We start from the raw sequence: 13694 nt of genomic DNA, 5'->3' as shown, positions 1-13694 counted from the left end.
AGCCATATGCCAGGATGCTCGCAGAAGCGTTCTTTATTGGAAACAGCCAAAAACCTGAACACTACCCAAGTGCTCATCAGGAAAATGGATAAGCGTATTTCAACATATTCACACAATGGAATACCATAGAACACTGAGGATGGACAAATCATGGTAACATTAAAACACAGAAGAATCTCACAATGACAGATGTTGAGCAGACAGGACCGACGCCAAAAGTGTATACGTGATGATGCCATTTACACAAAAAACCAAAAACAGGCAGCACAAATATATGTTTTTAGAAGTCAGGACAGTGGTGGGCAGCGAGTGGGTGGGGCGGTGACTGGAAGGGGGCACCGGGCACGCTCTTGTCCTGTTTCTTGAGCTGGCCGCTGGTCACACTTGAGTAACAAGTTGAACGACCATCCACAGCCCTCATCATGGCCCACAAGATCGTGCCCCGTCCACTCTTCTCATCTCAGCATCGTCCCTCTGCTCACCCTGCCCGTTCCCCTCCAGGGCCAAGCTCATTCCCACCGGGGGCACGGCCCCTGCCGCCCCTACGTCTACATGCAGCTCACCCCTTCATAGCCACAGGTCCCCACGAGAAGGTCCCCTCCTCGGAGAAGGCTCTCCTGACCACCCTAAGACACCCTGTACTGGGAGAAACGTGCCCCCCAAATTCATGTCTGCCAGAGCTTGTGGATAGGATCTTATTGGAAATAGGGTCTTTGCAGATGTGATCAAGGTAAGGGGAGGTCATACTAGATCTGGGTGGGCCCTGAGTTTAATGGCTGGTGCTCCCAGCTCAGTTAAGAACGCATGAATCAATGAATGAATGAATGCGTTCACACCACCCTTCGAAATCTCAGCAAAGGGGAAGGGAGGGATGAACGGGCAGACCACAGAGGACTTTTAGGGCAGTGAAAACAGTGTCTATGGCACTATAATGACAAATATACGTTATTACACGTTTGTTCAAATGCCCTGAACATATACCATCAAGAATGAACCCTAATGCAAACCACAGACTTGGGGTGATAATGATGTGTCAACAGAGGTTCAGAGAATATAAGAAATTTGCCACTCTGGTGGGGGGGTGTTGATGATGGGGGAGGCTACGTGGGTGGGGGCAGGAGGCCTACGCAAACTCTCTCCCTGCCTCTCAGTGGGGTTCTAACCCTGAAACTGCTCTAAAAAGTACTCTTAAACCACAAAGACCTTGGCAGACCAGGAGGAGCAGGGGTGCCCCAATGAGAAAACAGGTCAGAGCGAGGAGGTGGGCTGCAGAGGTGAACACAGCAGCTCTCTGGGGCCTCACGTCTCAAGCTCAACGGGGGCCAACGGGGGCCAACGGGGCTACAGCTCTACGTGTAAGGTCTCCGTGTTTTATCAAAAGCGGAAGAAGAAAATACCACGTCTGGGTAATTAAAACTAGAAGAGAATGCCCCAAACCTCTAGGGCGTGCCCCATCTCCGCGCAAGCCCTGTGGTTAGCTTAGTCTAGGGATCAGCAAACTTACCCCATAAAGGGCCGGACAGTCAGTATTTTACAGGCTCGCGGGTCGTTTGGTCTGAGACGCAGCTACTCAGTTCTGCTGCTGCGGGGTGTGAAAGCGGCCAGACGGTGTGAGAAGGAAGGAGTGTGGCCGGATCTGGATGAGGGACGTGGAGGCCTCCATCTAGGGGCTCCCTGGAGGGCTGTGTGTGTGTGGGGGGGGGGGGATGACCTACGTGGGGAGAGACAGCCTCCTTACCCCCTCCCTTTCCGAAGGGAGGTTTTCTCTCTCCCCCACGCCCTTTCTCCGACCCCAAGGCTGCCTTAACAGAGCTCCTCCCCCGTGGAGCCTGGTGAACAGGAAGAGGCCCCATCCGTCCAGAACCTCCGAGAAGAGCAGACTACAGGGATCCTGGCTCCCCGCTTTTGGAAAAGTACCGCTGACAACCAGGAGCCCATCAGCCAGTGATCCCTCGCCCGGGTGAGGGAGGAGGTCAGGGGAACTTGGCAGGCGCACTGTTCCGCAGCCCTCCCTCCACGGTCACGGTCACTGCGAGAGGAAATGAGGAGGAGAGAGGCCAGGGACGACGGACCCCGTCCACAAAGCGGGCGCAACAGGTGCAGCGCGGACAGGAGACGCAAGCTGTGTAATTAAGGCCTCCAGACACCTGTTGGGAGCTCACCCATTCACACCCCTAGTGGTTCACACCTCTGAGTACAAAATCACCGAAAAGCGAAAAGCGGGGGGAAGAAAAAGAGGCTCAGACGAAAAGCTCTCTTCACCTGTAGCCCGTAGCCGCTGCCCCAGCTCACCTGAGGCAGCACTTCCGCCAGCAGCTCCCACCCAACATCCCTGGCCCTTGGGGACAGTTTCAAGGGGGTAGGAGGGGCTCCAAAGTGAGGGAGACCAGGCGGTGCCACTGCAGAGCTGTGTGGCCCTGGGCAAACTCCCTAACCTCTCTGTGCCTCACACACCCTTTCCCTCAGCATTCCAACGAGAAAGGCCTGGCGCAGTTGGACCTGTGCGCTTAGCAAACGCTCACCTATGTGCTTAGCAAACATTTATTGAGCACCCTCTATGTACCAGGGACCCGTAGACACAGCAGTGTCCAAGATTACAGTCTGGGGTGGGGGAAAGGGACACTGAACACCCACACGGGGCCACACGGGTCACGTGCTCCCAAAGCCAGCCGTGTTTGTGGGACCTCCTTCCCAGAGGATCACTGCCTTCCAGAACCCACGCTCAAACCAAGGCCGCCCATTGGGTACAGAAGAAACGGGCGAGCCAAGGTCCTATTAGAAACAGCCCCTGCTCCTCTCTGGGCCCCAGGAAATGGGTCCAAGAGCTGCAGCACACCGGGCCACAGTGAAGATGCACCGATGACGCGGGCGCCTGAGATGTGGCCGGCCCAGTGCCCCACGCCTCCTGGGTGCTGAGAGCATCACCACCTCGTTCTCCAGGGTGGTGCTAACTCGGGGCCATCGCTTGAAACTCGGGTGGGAACACGACCCGTCCGTCAAGTCCCATGGCTCCGCACATGCGCTTATGCGTAAGGCTGGGGGGCCCTGAGCACCTGCTTCAATTGGGGTTCAGACTTAGGCCCTATCTGTGGGGCTGTTCTCGGAACCACCCTCTGTCCCAGAGACCTTCAAATCCAGGCTTTGCCCACACACATACACGTGCACACACACCTACCTCCGCCAGAGCAAACCCAGACGGGAAGGGAAGCCAGTCTACCCCCTTCCTCTTCCAGAACGGATGCTAGTTTAAGGCTGTGCACACCACAGGGTGAGCCGGGGGCCGCGTTCACCCCCGCTCTGGCTGTGGGGTGAGGAGTCTGGTCCCTGCGTGCCAGCACATGCTTGCACGGTCCAGAGGATCCCCATTTGTCTTCCGTGTGTCCCTTACGGAGTAGAGAGGCCAGTGTCCGTCCCCCAGTACTGACTCTCTCTGGCCCAGGGCCAGCTGGAGGGGGAGAGGATCACCAGGCAGGAAGGCAGACTCAGGAAAGGAGGCGACCCAGGAAGAAAACGCCACAGGGGTCCGTCAAGGGTGTGCGGGGCCATCGAAGACACCAGCTCTGTCCAGAGTCAGACCGACCCTGGGTTCAAAGCCTGGCGCCCCCAGTTTCGTGCTATTTGACAACCAGCGCTAATGTTGATTAACCACCTACTCCGTCCCAGGCCCTGTATTACGCTCTCCACAAGCAGATGCTCATTTAACCCTTCCAACAGCCCACGAGGTGGTCACGTGGTGCGGGAGCTGCTGGGTGCCGGTGGGGCCGGCAGATGGCCCAGTGGCGGGATCTGGAGCCGGGGAGCCCATTTCCTCCCTGGGAAACGGAGGCAACACCACTCCGCGGGGCCGTTGTGGGAAACGGACCTGTAATAACACAGAGCCTGGCACAGAGGTCGGGCTCGGAAACTATACTTCACGGTAACAAACACGTTCTTGCTGTAGCGTCGTCATAAATTACCCCAAATGCTACCAGCAGGGCTGCTGTCACCTGGTGCCAGGGGAAGCGGAGGCCCAAAAAGGTGGCAGGGAGGACACTGCTGTGTCCACTCTGACTTTTCTGAAGGGCCAGCCGCGAACCGTCCCAGATGATGATCCCATAGGGATACGGATCCGCAGTGCCTCAGGGTACTGGATTCAAGGGGCTGCGGGGTGGTGTGGGGGGGGGACCCCCCTGCACGGCTGGGGGCCCCCAGGAAGGGCGCGGGCAGGTGCTGCCCCGGGGTCATATGCAGGGCCCGGGGAGGCCGGGGAGAGTGGGCGAGCTGCCGCCCCCCAGCAGGTGCGCTTGAGAACATGACCGTGCTTTCCCGCGGCCCAATGCTCACTCCCGCGTGCCACAGGAGCATCACTGTCCAACTGCCACCGTCGCTTTGCTCCCTGGTCCTCCCCAGTGAACTCCTCGGGGGGAGGGGCCCGTCTCCCTGAAACAGCTACCGGCCCGACACCTAGGCCCGTGGCTGGTGCGAACGACACATTTGCGGGACAATGGTGCCACTGACGTGATCTAGGGGGCAGTGTCCTTCTGGACCCGGGAGGAGGACGACAGGCTGCAGAGAGCAGCGGTTCCGAGCCACGGCTCTGGGTCAGACTGCTGAAATCCCAGTCCTGGCTCAGCTGCAGGTTCTGAGCAGGACGCTTCATCTGCCCAGGTCTCCAGCATCCTTCCGGGTGCAAAACAGGTAACAGCCTCCCTCCTCCACACGGCGGCTATGCAGCTTAAAGGAGACACTGCACGGGGCAGACGCGCAGCTGGGCCCCAACACACGGCGAGGGCCCCATCGGAGCGAGCTGGGATTCTTGATCGCACCTGGCAGGACAAGCCTGCAAAACCCGCCTGCAAAATGGACCAGACTGGTTCCCCTAAAGCCCGAAAGCCTCCCCTGGCTCTGACCTTTGCCGGCCGCTGGCTTTGTCTGAAATCGGGTCTGTGGTTTCCAGGACGAGCGGAGTCCCCCCTGAGAAGGCTCACAGCGCCCCCTGCCGCCCGCCACCGGGAACGGCCTCAACCCCCCCAGCCCCAGAGCACAACAAAGCAAGGTGAGCCCTCCGCGGTGGCTTTCCGTTTCCAAGGGCTGGCGAAAGCTACCATTGGAACAATGGCAGGGGGAAGAGACACCGCGCATAATTACGTTCCGTGGACGCTAATTCCCTGTCTCCGCAAAATAAATATAAAACGAGAGATCAAACAAAGCGCTCTTCCCTCTCCGAGCGGATCTTTTGTTTCCCTGGGTAAGTGTCACCCCAAACAGGCTGTGGCACCAAGTGGAACTGTCATTTCGGCGGGATGCTATTTCCTGATCAACACGTGCTGTCTGCGGCAATGCTGTTTTTGATCTGGCAGGTCTTAAATTGGACTCTCTTTCACAGGCAGGAGCCCGTTAGAACGAGCCGGCATGCGAGGCTGAGGATGTGTACTCCTCTCCCTGGGTGCAGGGAAATGGAAAACGTCCCCCCCAGGTCGTGACCCCACCTCACCAGGCTGTTACTGCCACGCAGGGGAGCTGGGATCACAGCTAAGACCCCACTCCTCCGAAAACGGCGTCCGCACCAGAGCCAGCCAAACCACGTCTGTTAACGAACAGCACGTTCAGCGTACAATTTAGAACGGAGGTGAGGAGGAGGGCGGAGGTGAGAAGGAGTTTTGAAGCAAATCCCGTAAATGGTTCCCTGCTCTTTAAATCGGGTGAGAGGGCGAAGAGGTAGAATCCCACAAAGGTACTTCTGTGTAGTCCCCCAAATATGGGATTTATATTTTGCATCCACAGTTGACTTCAGTAAGGTGATCTAACCAGCAAGATGCCGACTGATAATTGAAACAGGGACACAGCTCTCTGGGTCCTGCAGGCCCGGGAGCCCCCGGCGGTCTGGTCCACCTGCCGTCACACTCCGCGGGCGAGACTGTCTCTCCCTGGGCCACCCAGCACCCCACACCCGGGGAGGGTCTTGGCTTTAAACGTCTTCCTGTTACGCCCGTTCGTAAAGATGTTGGATCCAGGGCTTGCTTCTAGGTGGTACCTAACTAATCTGCAAGGCCGAGCGGTGTAACGCGTTAGCACAGGGGTTGTTGCAAAGTGGTGGCCCTTGGGCTCCATCTGGCCACAGCCAGACTTTGTCCTGCACTGTTTGTATTTTAGAAAGTAAATTAGTTGCCAGCTTACTCTGGCATGCCGGTTTTTCTTTCAAAACATAGGGAAACTGGTCTGATTCAATCTGCCTTCCTGCACAGCATCACCACTGGCCTTCCTGCTGTCAGTACCTCGCCCGCCGCCTGTCCTTCCGGGTCCCAGTGCCTAGCGTTTCTGACCCTATGCTGGCATCTGTTGCCGGACCGCACTATTTATTCACGGGATTCATCCGTGTTTCAAAACAGTCTCTCTCCGTAGACAGCAATGTAGACAGTGGTGCCCAACTCTGGCTGGACAGTAGAATCCCCAGTGAAGCTTTGATCAAAACACCAATGTCTGGGCCCCACCCCCGACCAACAGAATCCAACTCCACGGGGGCGGGGCCTGAGCAAAGGTATGTTTATGAAAGTCACCGGGTGACTCGAAAACACCAGCGGGGGTGGAGAGCCGCTGGCTAAACCCAGAGGAATGACTTGGCCGGAAGAGTTTCAGACAGATGCTGAGCCTCGGCCACCAGGGCCCCCGCCCCATCCTGCTGCGGGTGGGGACAGAGAACACCAGCCGCCCTCTTTTTCTGTCTCCCCTCTGGGGGAGGAGGCCTGGCTGTTTCTCGAGTTTTCTCTGCATAGTGCTCACGGCGCATGAGTTCAAGAGAGATAAATCAAAGGCGGCCAAAAGATGACCTTTGAAAGACCACTGGGCCGGCCTACGGTGGAGCCATCAAGGACCCGAAGGCCACCTGCCAAGGCTCCAGCAGGCTCCCCCCACCACATGCCAACCGGTGGACAGAAGGAGCGCTGCTCACCTGAAGAGCTCTCGGATCTCCCGGCTGTTGGCCTGGAAGGGGATGTTGCGCACCAGGATCTTTGAGGTCGTCTGCTTTCTGGGCACTTGTTTCTTCCGAGCGGACGTCAGAGCTGGCCTAGACGATTAGGGGAGAAGGTTCGAGTTATCTGGGGTGTGGGCAGCCGCTGGCCTACGCTAACCCCCTCACCCTCCCTCCAAGAGCTGATGTTCTTGGCAGGTGAGAGATTCAAGGAGTTGGGGTGGATGAGGCAGAGATGAAAAGGGGGAAGGCGGTCTCCCCTGCGTGATTCGGAGCATAGCCATCTTCCTCTCAAGATGGCTGTGGACACCCGGTCAGCACACCCGCCCTTGGGTCTCTCCTGCCCGTCGTCTGAGAGACGCGAGGGCTATCAGGGACTGGCGAGAGGAACCCTGAGAAGGGTGAGGCCAGCTCCTCACCCCATCCGGTCTCTACTGTCCCCTTCCAGATGTGGAAAGACCCCGGATGGCCCAAAGGTCTTATGTGAGACTTTCCAGTACACGCCCCAAGAGCCTCGCCCACAGGCCTGGAGCAGTTGCTAGCCCTGAAGACGGGCCAGGGGTGGGAGCGGAAGCTCATCCCGGGGCGCAAGGCCATCTCTAATGCCCTCCCACCTCACCTGGGCCCCTGCTCGCCCTGGGCAACCTGCCACTGCGTCAAAGCGACGCGGGGTCGTGAGTGGGGAGTGAACGATCAGGGTGTGGAAGCCAAGTGGGTTGCATAGGATCTGAGTGATCTTGGGCAGGTAATTTGGCTTCTCCGGGCCTCAGCCTCCTCAAGTGCAGAATGGGCCTAAAAAGAGTGCCGGCCTCGTCATACCATCTGAGGGCCTGTCAGACACTGCGTGGTGCCCCCCGTGTGCCAAACATTCAATAAATGGCAGCTGTTGTCCTAAAGACGACCGTGTTGCCTCACTTCTCTCAGATCTGCTTCACGTCACCTCCTCGAAGGCCCACCCTAAGTATCCCCATTAAAGCAGCAACACCCCCCTCCCCCACCCCCAGTTTTGCTTTCCTTTCTGGCACTCACTACCACCTGACCGCGTATTACATATCGTTCATGTTTCCCTTTACTGTGCTGTCCAATATGGTAGCCTCAAACCACATACGGCCGGTTAAGTCTACGTTAAAGCAACAAAATTCAAAACTCAACTCCCCAGTTGCTGGGATAGCCAGCCTCCAAGATGGTCCCCAGAGATCCCTGCCTCTTGGTATTCACGCCCTTGGGCAGTCCCCTCCCGTGCTCCATCAGGCAGGTCTGCGTGACCAGTAGAAGACCGAAGCAATGGTGACTTCTGAGACCAGGTCATAAAAGACACTGCCGCTTCCTTCCTGCTGTCCTTTGGGTCACTCGCTCCGTGGAAAATGGGCTGTGGTGCTGTAAAGACCCTCATGCAATCCCAGGGAGAGGCCAGCGTGATGAGGAACTGAGGTCTCCTGCCAACAGCCATGTGTGGGCGCCATTTTGGAGGCGGATCCTTTAGCCCCAGAGGAGCCTTCAGATGAGACTGCAGCCCTGACCAACAAAACCTCCTGAGAGACCTGGAGACAGAAGTACCCAGCTAAACTGTTCCCAAGTTCCTGACTTCGGAAACGGTGAAATAGTAAGTGTTTGCTGTTTTAAGCTGTTTGGGATACTCTGTTACACCGCAACAGATGACTAACACAACTGTACTCCCCACCTTTACATGTTCAAATGCCACATGAGCAAGTGGCTGCCATATTGGACAGCACAGATGTGGAACATGATCGAAGAATCCCACTATTGTAGAAGGTTCTATCAATTATGCTGCCCTAGACCGTGAACACCACCAGGAAACCCCATTCCTGGCACCTGGGCAGAGTATCTGGTACGCAGCGGGCTTTCCGTAATTTGTTTGTTGAATAAAAGGATGACTAAATCAACACTGGCGAGTGACTGAAAGCTCGTGAGGTGACTTTAGCTTGACTCCTTGGAGACGGGGAACGGAAAAGACAGATCGCCACTGTTGGCTGAGTACTCATGTGCAAAGCGCGTTCTAGAGGCTTCATGCACGACCTCTAGTTAGCACATACTAGTTCATAGGCAAAGTCAGCCACCCAAGGTCACGCAGCTCTTGGACTAGAACCCGAGGCTGTGGGGCTCAATGCCTGGTGCTCACTGTTCCATCCCAGCTCAGGAGCCCTTCCCGTACCGGGCCTTCTCCCCGAGGATGCTCCCACGGCACAGACCGGGTGGGCGAACAATACCAGAGGTGGCCGAGGGCTGGATTCCCAAGTAGCATTGAAAACAGAGAGAAGGAAGAAAAAGCAGCAGCTGGAGGCCAGGCAGCAACAGCCAATCTGCTCAACGACCACAACAAATGCCCAACTTGCTGAAAACTACCAAAGGGAGATCTTAAACCAGCCCTAGGACTGTTAGAGGCGGTTACTTCATCGCCCAGGGCTGGTAGACGATCATGACAATGACAATAAAAACAACACTCGTGCTGGGCACGTCACGTGCTGGGCACTGTTCGGGGCATCTCAGGCGTATCGGCTCATTTACACATGCAAGCGGGTAGAAGCGTAGGCACAAAACTAAATCTTATGGGGCGCCTGGGTGGCTCAGTTGGTTAAGTGTCCGACTTCGGCTCAGGTTATGATCTCACGGTGCGTGGGTTCGAGCCCCACCTTGGGCTCTGTGCTGTCAGCCTGTCGGCGCAGAGCCTGCTTCAGAGCCTCCGTCCCCCCTTTTCTCTACCCTTCTCCCGCTTGTGCTCTGCCCCCCAAAAATATTAAAAAAAAAACCCAAAAACTAAAACACTACTTCAGGAAACTGGTCACCGGGCAGACTGGTCAGTCTCCAACTCTTAACACTGACTGAATCTCTTTCAAATTAACTGGAGGCTGTCTCTGGGCTCCGGTGTCCAGCTCCAGGAAAGAAAGCCCCATAAAGCTGGACATCAAGGTTTTATCGCTTCTCTGGCTCGTCCAGAGCACCAGCAACTGGCAATTCTTTGTTGGTTTATTTATAACACCAAGATGAGCAGAATGTGCTGGTTCCTCCCGCTCCTGCTCTTCGTATTACGACAAATGTGCATTAAATATTTATTCAAAGGACGGGAGTGGTCCCAGTTCGTCACAGAAACGGGCCTCGGAGCTGGCAAATGGGACGTCACCTTAATCAGGAAGACGATACCCCAGCCCCAGAGCAGAAAGGACCCCCCTGGAGGAGAGCAGAGAGGGGGCAATGAAGACTCACTCACTTGGTGGCTCGTTCTGAGATCCTCACCTCCAGCTTGTGGCCGTCCACGATGTGACCCTAAGAGACAAGACCACACAGCTTGTCACCCTGTCTCCCCAGCAACACTCGCCCACACCGCTGCTCTCCAACAGGGCGGGCGTCAGCGGAGAGGAAAGGAAACTTCAGAGGGGGGACTATCCCCAGGCAGCGGGGCCAGCTGGAATCAAGGACAGAGAAGAGTTTCTCCTGGAAGTGGCTCAGGCCGAGCCCAGACAGCAGCTGGTGGTCACACAGACCCAGCCTTCCAATGCCCTCTTGAGCCATGCGCGGGCCTTGGCCTTTACACACCGAATTTTCCATCGTTTGTAAGCATTTTTAGGCAAAGCAAGCCCCTTTGGTCCAGCTTGCAGCAAGAGTCCAGGCTAGACTGTGTGCTTAAAAAAAAAAAAAAAAATTCTAAACCGCAGAGGAGGTGTAGTGAAAGCGAGGCTCTCACGTGAGTCCCTTAAGGCAAAACTGGCATATTAGCAAAATTACCCTCGAAAATCCCTTAAGTCTCCCATAAGATATAGCACGGGTAGTTCTGTGTAAACGATTCTTTGTGGCAACGTGCACACATGTACGCACACAGGGAGGTACGGAACGCAACACGTGCAAGGTGGGAGTTTGACAGAATCTTGCATTACGTGCCAGAGAATGGACCACTGGACGTGCAGAGCCAATGCCAGGTAAATGCCTACACGGCACCCGATGACAAAGTTGGACTGCCAGTGTCTCTTTGAAAAACAACACACAAATCAAACGCCAGAGAGGCGCCCCACGAGGCGTAACTGGCTGAAGCTAAGAAGTGGCCGCCCTCTCGACAGGGCACGGGCGTCCAGCTTTTGCTCTGGGTGATGCTGCCCCCTCACTCCCTCACGCTGCCCACTGGCCCCCAAGGGTGTCTGGATATGCAGCCCTGGTAGACAGCAGAGCTTTCCAAGAGAGCGGAGGCCCCGGAGGCGTTACCTCCCCGTCATCCTACCCAAATCCAACTCGGCCCTTGGTGAAGCCGCCCTGAGCCAAGGGCAAGGTCATCAAAATCCTACAAAAACCATCAGATGTACTAAGCGCCCGGTTACATTTCCTACACCCCCCAGGGCCTCTCTTCTGTGTAAGAAGAAGCTCTGCTGGGACAGGGCGGGGGCCCCGTATGGGCGCCCTTCCCACCCTGAGAACAGCCCAGCCGCGCCTGGCCCAGGGGCACCTGCCAGAGAGAGAACGAGAGCCGGGTAAGGTGAGCAGGCTCCCATGCACGTGGCCCAAATCAGCTCTCCTTTACCTTCACGCCACCTGGCCTCAGGCCAGGCCCTCTTTGTCCGGTGCGCACAGACATAGGACATCCGGAATATGGCTTAAAAGGGTCCCTGGGCCCCCTGAAGCTCTTCCAGGGACTTGGGTCTAGAAGCCTGACTTACAGGCAGGGTCAGGAGCGCTCGGCCTGCAGAACGAGGGGTCAGCAAAGACGGCAGGGAGCGAGTGGGTCCGCAGAAAGAACGGAGGGCACTGCTCCCTGCCCACAAAGCCACCAAAGGGCCTGGGATGTGCGGCATCGGGGAAGAGTGTGGAGGACGCAGTCTCGGGCAGAGGCCTGCCTCACGGGGGAGGAGCCCATCCCAGGCAGTGCCGCTCCCTGCAGTCCCAGCTCAGCTCCCCTCCTGCTCCAGGCGCCCTGATCTGATCCTGCACTTCGGGCCCAGCAGGAGGTCCCGTTCTGTGTGGAGTCCCTGTCCTAACACCTCGGAGTCTAGTCCCCTTGTCCTCATCTTCCCTGCCTCCGCCCCGACCCAGGCCAACACCCTTTCCTGCCCGGACGACTCCGTGGTTTCTCACCTGCCCCACTGTCATCCACTCTCTGCACAGCAGCGGGGGAGACCGTCCAGAAGCATAAACCAGTCCCTTCCCCAAAGTGCTCCAAGCCTTCCGACAGAATCTCACTGCCTTTACACCGGACTCCACGGTCCTTAAAAGGCTGACAAGATCTGGGCCCACACACCGTCCACTCCACACCTCCTCCAGCCACAATGGCCTCTTTCTGCCTCTCAAACATACTAAGCTCATTCCTACCTCAGAGTCCCTGCCTCAGACCCTTTGCACATGCTGTGTATTCCTCCTAGACTGCTTCCCCTCTAGATCTTTGTGTAGCTGACTCCTTCTTGTCAATTAGCGACCAGCTCCATGGTCACCTCCTCAGAGAGGCCTCCCTCACACAATGTAAAGTAACCCTCTCTGCCCATCACGATGCCTGCTTTATTTCCATCCAAGCACTTCTCGTGACCTGGTCTTGCGTATTTATTCAGAGATCCGCTCCGCCAGCCGCCTCCAGATCTGGCACAGAGCTGTGGATTCGTGAATGCACTATCATGACTACAGAGCGCTGAAGAAGATTCTTAATTTTTCTTGGGTCACGGTGCCCTGGAGAACTGGAGGAAGCGAGGGACCCAAGAAAATGTGGACTTACCCACATTCCCGCTAACTTCAGGAGTGTTGACAGGCCGGACCCCCGCCCTCCACCCTCCCCGCCCCCCCCCCCCCCCCCCCCCCCCCCCCCCCCCCCCCCCCCCCCACCTACCAAGCACCTCCATGGATCTCAGCTGAAATCCCCACCCTTACCTGGAGCTGCTTGAGAGCCTTCTGGGCCTGCTCTGGCTTCCTGTATTCCACGAACCCAAATCCCATGGAGAGCAGCTCTCCTAAAGGAGAGTCAGAAAGAGAGGTGAGGTAGGGGGAGCAGAAAGGCGAAGAATGAGCGCGAACCCAAGGGCAGGGGCTCCGGCGGACCCCTAGACGTCCCCTCTTTGCTCCCTTCCTCATACCCCATTTCGTTCCCCAAAAGATTTTCGCTCCTGGTGTCCCATTTATTACCAGTCATCTTGAAGAACCAGCCAACGAAGTTATATAGCCATCACCTGAGGCCCAGCTGACTATTAATTAAGAGATGATTGGCATGATAATTAACTTCCTAATAGAATTCCGCCTTTGGGAGGGAGCAGGAACGAACAGGGATGACCATCGCTGTGACAAGCTGCACAGTCCCTACCTAGGCAGTCCCCTGCTTCCACAGACAATGCACGCGACGGATATACGCATGAAAGTCAAAGGCACCAGAGGCTTAAGTCTTTACGGGTGTTTCTGACCATCCGACGACAGCTGGTCCTGGGCTTCAGATACCAAGTTCGGACAGGGAGAGCGGCTGAATTCTTTGAACCTATCTGGCCCCCCACTTCTAGGTAGTGGGGCGCAAGCATTCAGAGAGCGAGGCAGAGCTCAAAAGCATCGGGGACGTTTGCTTCCTGACTTTAGATGCGTGCGCATTACGTACCTATGTATCACGGGGACGGCGGGGGGAGAGATTTTACAGGGCGTGTGTCTAATTACATCCTGCCCTATGTCACAGAATGGGACACGTGCCTCCTCCCCTGCATGTCATGCAGGTATATTCATTTTTTCACAGTGGAGCTCAGAGGACTGGCTCGAATTTGACGGGTCCAAATGAGGATCG

General features: G+C 56.6%; 1 protein-coding gene across 2 annotated transcripts in view; it reads right to left on the bottom strand.

Moving 5' to 3' along the window:
• The window catches only part of RBM19 (RNA binding motif protein 19), a 147263-nt gene that overhangs the window by 91313 nt on the left and 42256 nt on the right, over positions 1-13694 (bottom strand). For both annotated transcript variants that reach the window (XM_049619290.1, XM_049619291.1), the window contains exons 19-21: positions 12806-12885; positions 10176-10231; positions 6929-7045 (exon numbers count right to left, since the gene is read on the bottom strand). In XM_049619290.1, coding sequence (XP_049475247.1) covers positions 6929-7045; positions 10176-10231; positions 12806-12885 — 253 coding nt within the window. The remainder of the gene's footprint in view (positions 1-6928; positions 7046-10175; positions 10232-12805; positions 12886-13694) is intronic.

Source organism: Panthera uncia, assembly GCF_023721935.1.
Source record: "Panthera uncia isolate 11264 chromosome D3 unlocalized genomic scaffold, Puncia_PCG_1.0 HiC_scaffold_8, whole genome shotgun sequence".
NCBI lineage: Eukaryota > Metazoa > Chordata > Mammalia > Carnivora > Felidae > Panthera > Panthera uncia.
This window is presented reverse-complemented; position numbering and strand designations above follow the sequence as displayed.